At 43.0% G+C, this 15,750-nt stretch overlaps 2 protein-coding genes across 4 annotated transcripts; one reads left to right on the top strand and one right to left on the bottom strand.

Moving 5' to 3' along the window:
• The first annotated feature begins 276 nt into the window (after positions 1-276).
• zgc:109913 (regulator of G-protein signaling 9-binding protein) lies at positions 277-5,535 on the top strand. Its single transcript, XM_026349871.1, has 5 exons — positions 277-332; positions 707-923; positions 1,367-1,570; positions 4,461-4,603; positions 4,738-5,535. The coding sequence occupies exons 2-5, from the start codon at positions 722-724 to the stop codon at positions 4,900-4,902; spliced, it is 714 nt and encodes a 237-aa protein (XP_026205656.1). The 5' UTR covers positions 277-332; positions 707-721; the 3' UTR covers positions 4,903-5,535.
• A 116-nt stretch (positions 5,536-5,651) lies between these two features.
• Positions 5,652-8,804, bottom strand: ube2c (ubiquitin-conjugating enzyme E2C). Of its 3 annotated transcripts, none has more exons than XM_026349888.2 (7): positions 8,649-8,804; positions 8,117-8,237; positions 7,737-7,764; positions 7,174-7,260; positions 6,814-7,018; positions 6,013-6,072; positions 5,652-5,799 (listed from the first exon to the last, which is right to left on the bottom strand). In XM_026349888.2, exons 2-7 carry the CDS (start codon positions 8,221-8,223, stop codon positions 5,762-5,764), a joined length of 525 nt encoding a protein of 174 aa, XP_026205673.1. In that variant the 5' UTR covers positions 8,224-8,237; positions 8,649-8,804; the 3' UTR covers positions 5,652-5,761. The 3 variants fall into 3 exon arrangements, with proteins under 3 accessions (XP_026205673.1, XP_026205674.1, XP_033181896.1); XM_026349889.2 differs by having other exon boundaries at positions 8,117-8,225; positions 8,649-8,737; XM_033326005.1 differs by having other exon boundaries at positions 8,636-8,723.
• Between the last annotated feature and the right edge of the window lie 6,946 nt (positions 8,805-15,750).

Raw genomic sequence — 15,750 nt, 5'->3', positions numbered from 1 at the left:
ATCCTCATATGGGTGATTACATGCTGTGTAGGCAGCAGGCAGTCCAGTATAACAGTTAATGTCTTTTAAGTTAATATGGAGTCCAGTTAGTTATTGCAGGCAGACTTGTTCCATTCCTTGACTATCGAGCATTGAGTCGAGACCTCCAAGAAACAGCTTCCGACGTCCGCCGAGGCCAGGACCGACATCATAGTAGCTTGAACCCCAACCTCCAGTAGGGGTCCTTAGGCATGACCTCCTTATGCTTACCCTGCCTACCCTTGGGAGTCGCTTTGGATAAAAGTGTCTGCTAAATGACTAAATGTAAACAGGATGACAACAACAATAAATAGGTAAGAAAATAAAATTACTTTATTTGTTGTGAAAAAAATTATTCTAAAAACTATGTGAAGGAGCAGTTGTTCAGGGACATGGATAAACTAGAAGCTGCTGGAACAATAGTTGGTTTTTGTTTTGCATGAGAAAGGTTATATTTGGTGATGACAAAACCAGAAGAAACCGATCCCATCTGTGAATCATGGTGGAAGCATTGTCATGATCTGGACCTGATGTATAAGGCAACTAAGCTGTCAGGTGTAACAGCATAGAGTCATAAACATAGTAAAGTGAGGTTTTAGCTTCTCCCCAAATACTTCATAAAGAGTGTTACCAACCAAAGCCAGTAATAGAACAACACACCCATTCCCCTGTCCCCCTCACCTGTCAGGTGGGTGATGACATCATGAGTCGGTGGCGTCGTTCGGTGGATGAGCTGACGGCACGGCGTCGACAGCAGCGTGAGTGTGAGCGTGCTCAGGAGGCTCTCAGTCGGGCCACTTCCTGTTTCCAGCAGCTGGCGGCTTCACTCGGCAGCTCAGCTGACGGGAGCTTCCTGCGAGACGAGCTAGAGGGCACGAGAGCGCTGGCTTACCGGATCTGCAGCGGTAATAACACCTGGTGACACACCTGTACACACTAGTGATGTGTAAATGAACCACTTCCCCTCGAAAATGGGTTATTTCATTCAAAGCTTTGTTTCATTGAAATCTAGTGGGAAATAGGAAACAGCAGAACATTGTGTGTAGAGTGTAACTAGTGCTTGTGTGAATGATGGACATATATTTTATTAATAACCAATCAGTACGACTGATTGACAGTCAGTAGTTGTACGAGGGATTTAGCTTCTCCTCCTAGCTGTTTTAAAGCAGTGATGATAACAGCATCACATAATTCATTCAAGTCACGTGTCTTTTGAATCAGTGGTTCATGGAAAATTCAGCTGCAAGTTCGAAGCTTGTATTGGTGTCAGATGGACATCACTAGTACACACAACCTATTTACCTGTCTGTCTCTTTGGAACACCAGCCTGTCTCTCCCCTGTCTGCAGGTTTGTCCAGACGTCTGCTGTTACTCCTTTCGGACTCTGACCCCCCCACCTCAGGTGTGGAGGATCGACAGGCGTCAGAGCGTCTCTGGGTTCTCTTCCTGTCAGCCATAGAAAACTTTCTTTCTGACCTGCGTAAGGCTAGCAATCTGATTAGGCGGTTCCCTGTGACTCAGCACAACAACAGGCGTTCACTGGTCAGCACAGGTCAGCTCCCTATTGACCGAGCCTCATACACTTGTTCTTCGCTCCCTTCCGTCCTTTCCTACCTTCCTTCCCACTGTGTTAGATCTATTGTAAACATCCTGAGATCCTCTTCCAGGAATCCTGGAAACACCTGTGATCTTGAGAGCCCACTCAGAGTAAGGATTAAGTCCGTCTATTAGAAAAAGTTTTCAAGTAGGAAGTTGGATACTGTTAAAGGAAAGTTAAAGTTGTGAGAGTGGTGAAAGTAGGAGAAAGGAAAAATGTTGGCAGAAAGGGTGTGATTAGTGGAGTCCCCCTTAGTGTTAGCATGAAGGATTTGATTGGCAATCTTAGAGTGAGGAACAGAGGTGTTAAAGGTGGACAGACGATCACAAGAAGAATTGAGTTTGAGGGAGAGGAAATACCAAAGGAACTGTTTTTTGGGTTTACGAAGTACAATGTAAGGAAGTATGTGCAGAAGCCACTGAGGTCAAGTCAAGTCAAGTAGGCTTTATCGTCATTTCAACAATATATAGGGCGGTACACATTGAAGTGTAACTCTAACCCTAATTTTACTGTTGATGTCAATAAGTTTAACTTATAAAAGTTATAACTTGAGTTATCTTTGACCAGGATATCTCCTTCACATCATACATAAAAGAACTCTCTAGAACTGCTTCTTTCACCTGAGAAATATTAGCAAAATTAGGAGCATCCTGTCGCAAAGTGATGCTGAAAAAGTAGTCCATGAATTAGTTACTTCCAGACTGGACTATTCATTCATTCATTATTATTAGTTTGTCCCAATAACGCCTTAAGAACTGAATTAAAAATTCTTCTCCTGACTTATAAATCACTTAATAATCAGGCTCCATCTTATCTTAAAGACCTCATAGTTCCATATTTTCCCAGCAGAACTCTCCGTTCTCAGACTGCAGGTTTACTTGTGGTTCCTAGAGTTTCCAGATGTAGAATGGGAGGCAGAGCCTTTAGCTATCAAGCCCCTCTCCTGTGGAACCAGCTCCCAGTTCAGGTTCTGGAGGCAGACACCCTCTCTACATTTAAGACTAGACTTAAAACTTTCTTTTTTTATAAAGCTTATAATTAGAGATGGATCAGGTGACTCTGAACCATCTCTTAGTTCTGCTGCTATAGCTTAGTCTGCTGGGGGACCTCTACTGATAAACTGAGCTCCTCTCCTCTCTCCTTTCTCCTCTATCCATTCAAATTCTACCATTTCATGTTATTAACTTTGTGTCTTCTCTCTCCTGTAGTTGTGTTTCCTCCTCTCTGTCTCCATCTCTCTCTGTTCTCCTCTGTAGGTATCTTCCTCCTTGGAGCTGTATATCTCTAGAGTCAGAGATATACAGCTCAGGGTTAGGGTTGTTTTTGAGGCACAGCTTCCCCAAGCTGATTAAAAAAATGTATTAACCCCAGAGGGAAATTGTTTTTCCTCATTAGAATTGTACAAAGACAGAAAGAAAAAGGGAACCACAACCAGAAAAGATCCACACCAACACAAATACACAATAACATCAATAGAGAAACAGAGAACTCAATATACAGTGGCAAGAAAAACTTCAGAAAAAATGCAGAAAACTTCATGGTTTTCTGCATTTGTCATAAAATGTGCTCTGATCTTCATCTAACTCACAACAATAGAAAAACACTGCTGAAAATAATAGTACACAAATATTAAATGTTTTTATTGAACATAACATCTAAACATTCACAGTGCAGGGTGGAAAAAGTATGTGAACCTTTGGACTTAATAACTGGTTGACCCGTCAACAAGGCAGCAATAACCTCAACCAAACATTTCCTGTAGTTGCAGATCAGACCTGCACAACGATCTGGAGTCATTTTGGACCACTCCTATATTCTTGGGATGTCTGGTGTGAATCGCTCTCTTAAGGTCATGCCACAGCATTTCAATCGGGTTGAGGTCAGGACTCTGACTGTGCCACTCCAAAAGGTGTATTTTGTTCTGTTGAATCCATTCTTTTGTTGAATTACTTGTATGCTTTGGATCATTGTCCTGTTGCATCACCCATCCTCTGTGGAGCTTCAGTTGGCGGACAGATGGTCTTACGTTTTCCTGCAAAATGTCTTGATAAACTCTGGAATTCATTTTTCCATCAATGACAACAATCCGTCCAGGCCCTGAGGCAGCAAAGCAGCCCCAAACCATGATGCCATGTTCTGCCAAGTTTCACAGTGGGGATGACAACTCCAGACAACTCAATTTTGGTTTCATGTGTCCACAGAATATTTTGCCAGTAGTGCTGTGGAACATCCAGGTGCTCTTTTGCAAACTTCAAACGTGCTGAAATATTTGTTTTGGACAGCAATGGCTTCCTCCGTGGTGTCCTCCCATGTACTCCATTCTTGTTTAATGTTTTCCTTATTGTAGATATGTCAACAAAAGGTGAAGACTGACAACAGCTGTGTGATTTCATATGTTCTGCTTACGTTTTAAAACTTCAGTGGACACCATCGTCACTCCAGTCAAGGTGCAACTAAAAATACTAAAAAGCAGAATGTGGCCCCTTTAAGGACTCTGAGGGCTTCGTCAGACATCCCAGGAACCATGTGAAGAGTTACCGACTCTCAGGTGGTCTCATGTCTCAAACACCTGTTTCCATTTCACTTTCACCATTCAGCCCCCTTTCCTGGTTCCTTTTGTTTTGTTGCTTGGCTTGTTTAGACTTTGTGCCAAGCTATATGGAATAGTGAAGTGTCCGTTTTGTTTTTGGTCCGGTGTCTCTTGAGAGAAACACATTTACATTTAGTCAAACACAAAGTAACAAAACTGTTTCGCAGCCTCTTGTTGCTCCTGCAAGGTTCCTTCAACCCAAAGACCACAGGAAGCTCACCAAACTGCCGTCTAACTGCCCGTTTGTCTCTGCAGGATGTGTCGATGGCACGGTGGGTATGGCTGCACGGGTACTTCTGGTCCAGGTGCCGTGGCTCACCTTGGAGGTGGAACAGAGTCCTGATCTGACCAGTCACATTACAGGACTGGAGACCATGCTGAGTGAGATGCAGCTGAGGGTGAGAAAGAAACACAGAACGAATAAGAATAAGGTTCCTCTGGACCGAAGTTAGAACTGGGTCTGTACCTCGTACCTGTGTTGTACCTGGATAGATGGGTTCCAGCTGTGTCTGAACATGTGGGTATTCTGCAGGTTCCTGTGCCGTTCTGGTCAGTGGAGGCGACCCAGCCAGCATGGGCTGAAGCTCGTAGGGACGTGGACGAGCGAGATGAAAGCCTGGAAGACCTGATGGAGGTTGATGCGTTCTCCGAGATCAAGACGACATCCACCTGCTGCGGAGTGGGCTGTGTCGGGTAGAGGGGAAGGACGGGGGAGTCAGATTGCGGACTTGAACATAATTGTTGAATTGTTCATAATAGTCTTGATCTCAGATTATTAGACTCAGAAACTGAGTCTGGATCAAACAGAACTGGACTCTGAAACTTTGAGATTTGAGATTTTCAAAATAAAGTGAAATAGATTACATTTTTTGAGACCAAACAGATTAGGTTGTAGTTTCAAAATAAAAGTCATTATCTATAATAGTAACATCAAAAGAAAATTGTTTTGTATCAACAAAGTTTTACTTTTACAATAAATGTTGGAATGGAAGTTTTACCACTGTGACAGATATACGTTTTATTACAGTAAAGGTAAAATAAACAAAATCTGACGCTATATTCTCACATTTATTTTTTGTTCCACAACAACACTTTACTGTGTGAAAATAAAAGCTCCCGTTTTTCACAGAACAGAACAGGGTTCTGTTAATACCGGACTAAAACCACAAATTAAGTTAAAGTCATGGATGGAACTTTATCTTTTAATAAAAAACACGTGTCCTGTTGCCACTGGGAGCTGGACTTAAACTCTTTTACAGATCTTTGTGCTCACTGGCTCTGGAGGTTTCACTCATATCACATGGTTTCATCAGCACAAAGGTCAGATCGTTTCCCCTTAGAAACTGTTCCGTTAAGTCCCAATTCACATCTGTTTGCATTAAAACTGACTCAAATGATCACACCAACATTTCATACCGTAAACAGCCCCTCACTGATAAAACCACGGAGCAGAGTCAGTCTGTGCTGAATTAAGAACTTTATTGATACAGTGAAAGAGAACAAACATAGAAATATTTTACAAACACGACAGACAAAGAATAAAACATGGAGCAGCTTCACTTCTGGAACGTCGAATGGAGATGAGATTTGAAGGCTGCAAGAGACCAAAAAAGCTGTTAGAACTACAACTCCCATCAGCCTCTGCTGCCTAAGGGAAAGCTTTGACAACAATAACAAGAATTTCTCAAGAATTGTAAACACTGTAATGAGTACAAGTACATTAGTATGTACTTTATCAGAGCAATAGAGCAATTGTACTTAGTGGCACAAACAGCAGGTGTTTGTGTGTGGTGCTGTAAGGTTTCACCTTCCTGGTTGTCCCACAGCTCGGCAGCAGCCGTGTTCAGAGGACTCTCGTTGTTTGGTTCTGGGGACAAAAACCCAACATCAGGTTCTGTTCTGGTCTAACAGAGAGCCCGGTTTCTCAGACCAGCAGCTCCACATTCACTTTTATTAAAGATTCTACAAATCCCTTTATTATTATTATTATTATTATTATTATTATTATTATTATTATTATTATTATTATTATTATTGATAAGAGTCTCACGGGTACAGGGGATAATCTGAGAGGATCACACTGGACTAGTTTATCTGAGGGAATGTTTCAAAGTGAGCTGATAAAAACGATCACTGAATCTCTGAAAGACTTACACTCCAGTAAGCCGATTTAACTGACATGTAAACATGTAACCAGGTTTCTAACAAGCTTTTTAGCAGCGATCATGTTCCGGACAAAGGCTGCAGACACTCGTCACTCTACTACCATCAGCTGAGGAGCAGCTGGGTGAAAGCAGAGATCATCACACGGAGAGATGCTGCCTCGATTTAAATAAAGTTCAACAGTTCTATAACTGCAACAAAGATGTGAAAACAAGTGACTTTTCACAGTGTATTTATTTTATTCAGAGTGCTGTAAAAAGGAGCGAACCAGACTAGGGCAGAGGTGTAATCAGATTACTTTTACTGCATCTATACTCAGATTTTCATTTACCAGGTTCCTTCGATCAGGTAAACGCAGAGTTAAAACCACCTGGGCTCATATATACCAGACCTGGTCCTGAACAAGACTTGGTCCAGGGCTGAGAGACTAGTTTGAACTGGTTACCTCCCAGCAGGCTCTGGACAGACAGCAGGATGGAGCGGACGTCATACAGCGCAGACCACTTGTCCTTCAAGATGTCGAGACAGATGAATCCCTGCTCGTCCACATTCGGGTGGAAACACGGAGTCACGAACTTCACACGAGGAGCCTGATACGGGTACCCAGCCGGGAACTCCAGGGACAGTCGGTACCTGAGACCCTCGTACACCTGAGAAAGGCGAGACAGACGAGTGTAACTTGTAATAGGGGCATTTGGGTTTATCTTTGCCCTGAGCTTGTCTGATTTGGCCTTAGTCACAATACAGCCATAATCAATTATTAATCAATCACTGTGTGATTGTGTGGCTGTGTGTGAGACCTTACCGTGCCCTGAGCTCCGTCGATGGTTCCGATCCACTTAAAGAGATTATCAGATTCTGGAAATGCTGAAATCCCCTTATCACCTGACATCTACATCAGGAGATAGGTAGATGATATCATCACTGCATCACCACAACAGGTGGGTGCAAAACATTTTCAAACAAACCTAGGCCAAAAGTCAGTCCACATCACATACGACAGAAAGTCCAGAGCCTAAAAAGACTGTTCCTTAATACAAACAGCAATCAGCTTCTTAAAAATTACACATTTACAGGCAAAATGTCTGCAGGTGTTTTTATTTAGGTGCCTTTCAGTTGCAAAACCTGGTCAACTCTGACAACAGGGGACAGAGGACATCACCAGGTGTTTAACTTTGAAAGGATACTGGATGTAAATCTGACCAATTCCTTCACTACAGGAGTCAGCAGGTTTTGTAGTTTCCTACTCTAACTTTAAAACTACCTGGACACAGTGGACTGACTGTGGCTTTAACAGGAACATACTGGGACCAGTGTGTGAACTGGGTTACCGTGGTTACAGGTGGTGTAGTAACATGTGAAACTCACCATCAGAGTCATGAGCTCCTGCTGCAGCCTGCAGACACAGACAAACGTTATAACACGCCTATCAACCATGTCTACGTCAGTCTGTTGCTGAATTAAACTCATCAGATTTCAGATTTCCGCATATGGAAAAAATCTGGATCCAAACTAAACAACAAAATCAAGATCAACAGTGGCTAAAATACTTTGTCGTACTGCAGTACTGATGCTGAAAGTACATTTTAGAGCAGGCAGTACTTCAGCTGGAGCAAACCACTTCAAGTGGTAATTCTATTGGTGAGGTGGAGTACTTGTGGTTTTACTTAAATATTCAGTTTCCACACTTCTTCCACTGGTAGTCAGTAAGTGAATAACGTCAGAGAAGGACGGGACCGGGACCTCACCGTTTGGACACCGAGCCTCTGGCCGCGCTGCTGCCGTTCTCACTGCCCTTCAACGCGGCTGTGGAGGAAGCTGCAGTCGCTGCGGGATCCATGTTCTGTGAGGCCATGACTGGAAGTGGAGCTAGACAGACAGGTGAGACAGACAGGGCCGTACACAGGGCACACTGACTGCGGATCATCATATTGTCCCGTTAGCTAAGAGCGGCTAAGCGTTAGCTCCCGGGTACAGCACTGAAAACTATCAACCGATAGAACCCTTCCATTGTTGGTAACAGGTTAAAACGGTCGGTGATCCGGTACAGTCGGTTTGTCAAAACCTGCTGCTTTTAAATCCGGTTTTGCTTTAGCTACATGCTAAAGATGTTAGCTCCTTCAGCTAACTGACCATTCGCTCTGCGGTTAGTCTGGTTCTTAGTGAACCCACGGAGAAGACAAAGACACAAACAAAGAGCGGCTTCAGAGGAGCGGGTAAACACAGTATACGCACATTCAGGTGTAAAAACCAGGTGTTAAATCTACCTGCGGGACTCACCGTATGTCGGTGTGTTAGCGTCCAACCGGAGCGACTCTCTCTGATTCAAACTGAACACACTCCCGCCCCCCGGTTTAAACACACGCTTCCTCTCATTCTCGGCCAATCAAGGCTCGACTTTCAAAAACAAACCAGCTCCTCTTGGCCAATGACAATGACCTAAAAGGAGGTAACTGCAATGTGACTGGTTAGGAGAACCATCCGGGTCGTGACGAAACGGCCCAAACTACGTTTAATGTTGACGTCACAGAGTTAAAAAGATAACAGTTTCTAACGTAAGACGGTCAACATGGCGACGTCTGCTGGATAAACACGAACACCTTTACTTAATAATTACAGCTGTTGTCATGACAGCACTAGTGTTTTCTCCTCTGCGGGTGTCCTCCTTCTTGGAGCTGTATATCTCCAGAGTCCAGTTACTGGTCCTACCAACCTGTCCAGTGTTTCTGCTTCTTGTTGTTTTTTGTTGCCTGCTGTTCTTTTCTCCCTCCTCTTTCCACTCACCCCAACCGGTCGAGGCAGATGGCCGCCCACCCTGAATCTGGTTCTACTGGAGGTTTGTTCCTCTAAAGGGAGTTTTTCCTCTCCACTCCTGGTGCTGCTCAGTGGGGTTGTTGGGTTTTCTATATAATTCTGGGTACAGTTATACTATGTACACTATATTCAATTCAATTTTATTTGTAGAGCGCTTTTTACAATTGACATTGTCACAAAGCAGCTTTACACAACCAAAGAACAGTACATGAACAGTGTATGTGTATGAGTCATAATAATGTGATTGTCCCTGATGAGCAAGCCGAGGGCGACAGTGGCAAGGAAAAACTCCCTGAGAAGGCAACAGGAAGAAACCTTGAGAGGAACCAGACTCAACAGGGAACCCATCCTCATATGGGTGATTACATGCTGTGTAGGCAGCAGTCCAGTATAACAGTTAATGTCTTTAAGGTAATGTGGAGTCCAGTTAGTTATTGCAGGCAGACTTGTTCCATTCCTTGACTATCGAGCGTTGAGTCGAGACCTCCAAGAAACAGCTTCCGACGTCCGCCGAGGCCAGGACCGACATCATAGTAGCTTGTGACCAATCCAGTCTCCAAACGCATCCCAAAGGGCAAACGGTGGATCCAGGCGACGAGATCTCCAGCCAGAAGTTGGGCATCAGGACGAGTCAGACAGGTCCAGAGGGCAAAGGGTGGAATGACGTGTAGCTCGACAGAGAGACAGGAAGAGGGAAAAGAGAGAGGGAGAGGGAAAGAGAGAGAAGAGGAGAGATTGCAGTTAGTTGTATTCACAGTCAGATAAAGTTTGAGGTGAATGTATATTTAGTGTAGTGCAGTAGGGACTCTGGCAGGACTAATTATGACAGCCTAACTAAAAGGGTGGGTTCAGAAGAAAACACAGACATGAGGGCGCACTGGGATGTAGAGCAACCAAACACTTCACCATCAACAAACCCGAGTGATCAGTGAGAGTTCGGAAGACAGCATCTAAACATACCAGTTCACCATAATGCTCTACGTCCATGAGTCCTTCCCAAATCTATTTACTCAAATGCTTGACTAAATAGGTAGGTTTTCAGCCTAGACTTAAACACTGAGACTGTGTCTGAGTCCCGAACGCTATTTGGAAGGCTATTCCATAACTTTGGGGCTTTGTAAGAAAAAGCTCTGCCCCCAGCTGTAGTTTTTATGATACGAGGTACTGACAGGCAGCCAGCATCCTTTGATCGAAGTAGGCGTGGTGGATCATAAGACACTAGCAGTTCACTTAGATAATGCGGCGCAAGACCATTTAATGCTTTAAATGTCAAAAGTAGTATTTTAAAATCAATGCGAAATTTCACGGGGAGCCAATGAAGTGTAGATAAGATAGGCGAGATGTGATCGTATCTTCTGGTTCGAGTGAGGACTCTCGCTGCTGCATTCTGAACTAACTGAAGCTTGTTTATGCACCTGGTTGAACAGCCAGACAGTAAGGCATTACAGTAGTCCAACCTAGAGGTGATGAAAGCATGGACTAATTTTTCTGCATCGTTTAGTGACAAAATATTCCTTATCTTGGCAATATTTCTGAGGGGAAAGAAAGCTGTCCTGGTGATATTATCTACATGAGCTTCAAATGAAAGACTGGAATCTAGAATCACACCAAGGTCTTTGACTGTTGCACTAGATGTAACGGAAAGGCCATCTAGAGTTACGGTGTGGTCTAACATCTTGCTTCTAGCTGCAGATGATCCTATAACTAGTACTTCTGTCTTATCAGGATTTAGCAGAAGGAAGTTAATTAGCATCCAGTCTCGTATATCCTTTACACATTGCTCAACTTTATTAAGCAGTTTGATCTCATCTGGTTTTGATGAAACATATAACTGTGTGTCGTCAGCATAACAATGAAAGTTAATAACATGTTTACGGATAATGTTGCCCAGAGGAAGCATGTAGAGGGAAAAAATCAGGGGGCCTAAAACTGAACCCTGTGGAACACCAAACTCCACTGGAGAGCATGTGGAGTAATCGCCATTTAGATCTACATACTGATAACGATCAGTCAAATAGGACCTAAGCCAGGAGAGGGCCGTTCCCCTAATTCCAACAACATTTTCTAGTCTGTGAAGGAGAATACTATGGTCAATGGTGTCGAAAGCTGCACTGAGATCGAGTAGCACAAGCATAGTGACGCTACCGTGATCAGAGGCCAATAGGAGGTCATTTACTACTTTAACAAGGGCCGTCTCTGTGCTGTGATGAGGCCTAAATCCTGACTGATAGAGTTCATGTATGTTATTACTATGAAGATACGAGGATAGCTGCCCAGCTACTATCTTTTCGAGAATCTTTGAGATAAAGGGGAGGTTTGATATCGGCCTGTAATTTGACAGCTGACAAGGGTCGAGATCAGGTTTCTTGATTAGCGGTTTAATAACTGCTAATTTAAAACACTTTGGGACATACCCACAGCTGAGTGAGGAATTTATGATTGTCAGCAGGGGTTCTATTATTTCTGGCACTATCTGTTTTAGAAAGTGTGTCGGTATAGGGTCTAATGTACAGGTTGAAGATTTTGCAGAAGAGATGAGTGAAATTAGTTCATTCTCTTCAAGAGGGGTAAAGTAATCTAGGTACTGATCTGCTGAGGTTAGCTCGTCACCTGCGTCAACTAAATTGTCTGGTTTTAAAGCTTGAATTTTCTGCCTTATATTTACAATTTTGTTACTGAAAAAGTTAATGAAGTCCTCACTACTGCACAACGTTGTTGTGGAGATATCTGCAGTAGTTCTTCTTTCTAGTTAATTTGGCTACTGTATTAAATAAAAATCTAGGGTTGTTTTTGTTGTTTTCTATGAGAGTGGAGAGATACGTTGATCTAGCTGCACTAAGAGCTTTTTTATAGTTCAGGATGCTCTCCTTCCACGCTATCTGGAATACTAACAATTTAGTTTGGCGCCATTTACGTTCTAACTTTCGAGTAGTCTGTTTTAAGACGCGCGTGTCATCGTTATACCAAGGAGCAAGTTTCTTATCTCTGATGACTTCTCTTTTAACTGGAGCTACATTATCTAAGGTATAACGTAATGACGACTCGAGATATTCAGTCGCCTGGTCTAGTTCTGTGGTGTCAGACGGTGATCCAATCAAAGTTGATAACTCTGGAAGATTACTAATAAAGCTCTGTGCGGTAGTTGATGTAAATGTATGTTTAATGAGATGGCGCGGCGCTGAGTATACATTGTTAATATGACACACTGTAGTTGAAACATGATAGTGGTCTGAGATAACTTCAGACAGTGGGAGCGTAAGTAAATTTCTTATACTTAAACCGAATGATATTATTAAATCTAAGGTGTGACCCGCTTTATGAGTGGGTCCTTCTACACACTGATCTACTCCTAGCGAGTCCAATATGGACATAAATGCTATTCTCAGAGGGTCTTCTGGATTCTCAAAGTGAATATTAAAATCTCCAGCAATTAATGCTTTGTCTACAGAAACAACTAGGTTAGAGAGGAAATCTGCAAATTCACAAAGAAATTCAGAGTAGGGCCCTGGGGGTCTGTAAATGATAATTAGCGGGATCGGCTGAGCAGACTTTATATTTGTATCTATACCTGTTATGTTACTATAAAGACATTCAAAAGCTTTAAAGCGGCACCCAGACTGTCTTCTAAAGAAATAAGACTACTCTCACTCTCTCTAACCCTCTCTAAAGTCTGGATGCGCTCCTCTAACGTGTGTTAACTAACACACACCTGTCACAGGTAAAATTGTCGCTAACGACGGAGGAAGACGGTCTAAACATCCTGCACTCCACACACTGAACAAGCTGAATATTAGTCATCTTAAACGTACCTGAGTTGTAGAAATGTAGAAGAAATGTTGTGTAGAGTTTAAAAATCCCGCTGTTGCTCTCAGACGAAAAAAAAAAAAAAAAAAAAAAAAAACACGCGCGTCCTCCAAGAAGCGGAAACGGACCGCTCAACTTTTCAGGTGCCACTCCGCACCTGAAAAGTCATCTCAAGGTACTTTACATATGACCATATGTAAAGTACCTTGAGATGACTTCTGTTGTGATTTGGCGCTATTCACATAAAATTGAATTAAAATTGAATTTGTTACATGCACGTTATGCATTAAATAACTTTGTTTAACCCTAGGACTTCACTTGTCTGTTTGCTGTAGGTTTCACCTGCATCTAGCTTACTAACTACTACTCTAGCTTGCTAGCTTAACAACTTACTATGTAAGTAGTTAAGCTAGCACTAAGGAGAGAAGTCAGTCCAGTCTGTACAGCCCTTCAGGGATCAATTATTGTACACTAAAATATAAAGGGCTCTTGCTCTAAATAACATCCTGTGGAGGTAATAACTGAGCTACAGTGTCAGCAGCAGAAGAAGAAAGAGAACAAGGAGAAATGCTGAATCTTCTCAGCTCATCACTAGATGTACAACAGCTTAAATGCTAGACAGACCTTTAGTTTCACATTCTGGGGTTGTTGGGTAAAATAAGGCTCAGTCCTTCCTCAGAAAAAGTAAGAGTTGGGTCGTTCTTTGCTCTCTACACCAGGATCTAGTCTGGCTCCAAATCCTCCACTGGTTGTTATTTCCCACAGATTCAGGTTTTCAGATTGTCCAGACTGGCAGGAGGCAGGAGGAGGATTTGAGGCCAGAGATTTATTCAGAGTTTTGAAAGAAAATATATCAAATGCTCATAAAAGCACTGCAATGAACCAGTGTGACTGTTGTTAGAAACACTAACGTCAGTGAGCTGAGTGACTGTTGCTGTGTTGTTCACTTTGAGCTGAACTAACTTCAGTCTAGTTGTGTGTGTGTGAAATCAGCTGTAGCTTGTTAGATCAAGTTATTTTCTCCAGGGACGTTGTAGACGGAGTACTTGTGTCTGATCAAATCAGTGCATCTTAGTGCTTCTATGTGTCACTGACTGGAAATGTTGGTCCATCATCCTATGCTGTGGTCTAGTAGGGCAGCAACATGAAGGTGGCAGACACCAACAGGCTGAACAAACTACAAGGTGGGCTGGCTCTGTTCTAGGTGTAGAGCTGGACCCTCTTTTCTTTCTTTCTGTCTGTGTTGAGAACGACTAAGGAGGCAAAAGCATTTCCCTCTGGGATTAATAACGTTCTTGAATTGAATCTTGAATCCTGTGTGTGCTGGGCTGCAGCTTCATGCCTCCATCTAGTGGACTGATAGTAGAAGTAGAGCAGCTGATGGCAGCCTCCTCTGCCTCCCACTGGAAACAAGAGCCAATGATGGAAATGAGGATTTTTAGGTTTAGGTAGGAGTTTTATGGATTCTGTCTCCAATCATCTTGCTTTGATGTTTTTCTCCTTGACTTAGATGTTTTTGCTTGCCTTGTTACTCACTTGTAAGTCACTTTGGATAAGAGCATCTGCCAAATGACAAAATGAAAATGTAAATCTAGAACTGAATATTTCATCAGGACATTTTTACTATTCTTCTCATTCTATTTGTCAGTTATGAAGGAAATGTGACTAAATATGTGAGCGTCACCAAAGTTGTTGAATAGACTCTCCTGGACCAGGAGAAAAAGTCACAAAACACACAGTCACAAAATAACTTGTGAAAATCAGACTTTGCTTTTGAATTGTGGCTTAACAGAGGTTTTTAACAGAGGTAAATTAAACTGGCCTCGACAAAAATGATGGTACCCCTAGAAAGATGTTAAATAATTTGACCATGGGGACATGTGACTAAAGTGTGTCCTGTAATTAGCTTCACAGATGTCTTCAAACGGAGAAAAGTTCCGTCCGAAGTTCATTTTCCTCCCTGTGGGTTACAGTGGCCAACTAAAGGAGATATTCTGGTCAAAGATAATGCTAAGATTTCTTACGGTGTTATTTGAGGCCAATACTAAGTCATCAAGGGTGAGAATGTGATTAGACATAGTGTCACAGGAGACTGTGGGGACTGTGGACCGAGCCAATGAATTGAATCATTTTTTCAATCCATTCCAGGCTGAGTCACAGAGCCCACTTCAGTTCACTAACTGCTCCTCAGTCCCTCCCCCACGCGACTCAGCCACCACCCAAACAATCTCAGCTGAGCAGGTGAGAAGAGAGCTGCACAGGCTTCACCCCACAAAGGCTGCAGGTCCTGATGGAGTCAGCCCAAGGGTGCTGAAAGCCTGTGCTCCTCAGCTCTGTGTTGTTCTCCAACACATCTTCAACCTCAGCCTGCACCTTGAGAGAGTTCCTCTAGGGTGGAAAAAGTCGTGCCTTGTTCCAGTGAATAAGACGCCACGTCCCAGAGTCCTCAATGACTACAGACCAGTGGCTCTGACATCACATATTATGAAGGCTTTTGAGAGGCTGATCCTGGAGTCCCCCCGACCTCTGGTCAAACCCTCACTTGACCCCCTCCAGTTTGCTTACCAACCCCATATTGGAGTGGCTGACGCCATCATACACCTTCTCCATCACACCTACACCCACCTGGACAAGCCTGGGGGCTTAGTGAGGATAATGTTTTTTGATTTCTCCAGTGCATTCAACACCATCCGTCCTGCACTGCTGGGAGAGAAATTTAAAAAAATGCAGGTCAACACTCCCCTGATTTCCTGGATCATGGACT

Source organism: Anabas testudineus, chromosome 5 (assembly GCF_900324465.2).
Source record: "Anabas testudineus chromosome 5, fAnaTes1.2, whole genome shotgun sequence".
NCBI classification, from domain to species: Eukaryota; Metazoa; Chordata; class Actinopteri; order Anabantiformes; family Anabantidae; genus Anabas; species Anabas testudineus.
The sequence above is the reverse complement of the archived record's forward strand: the minus strand, read 5'-3'. Positions and strand labels throughout refer to the sequence as shown.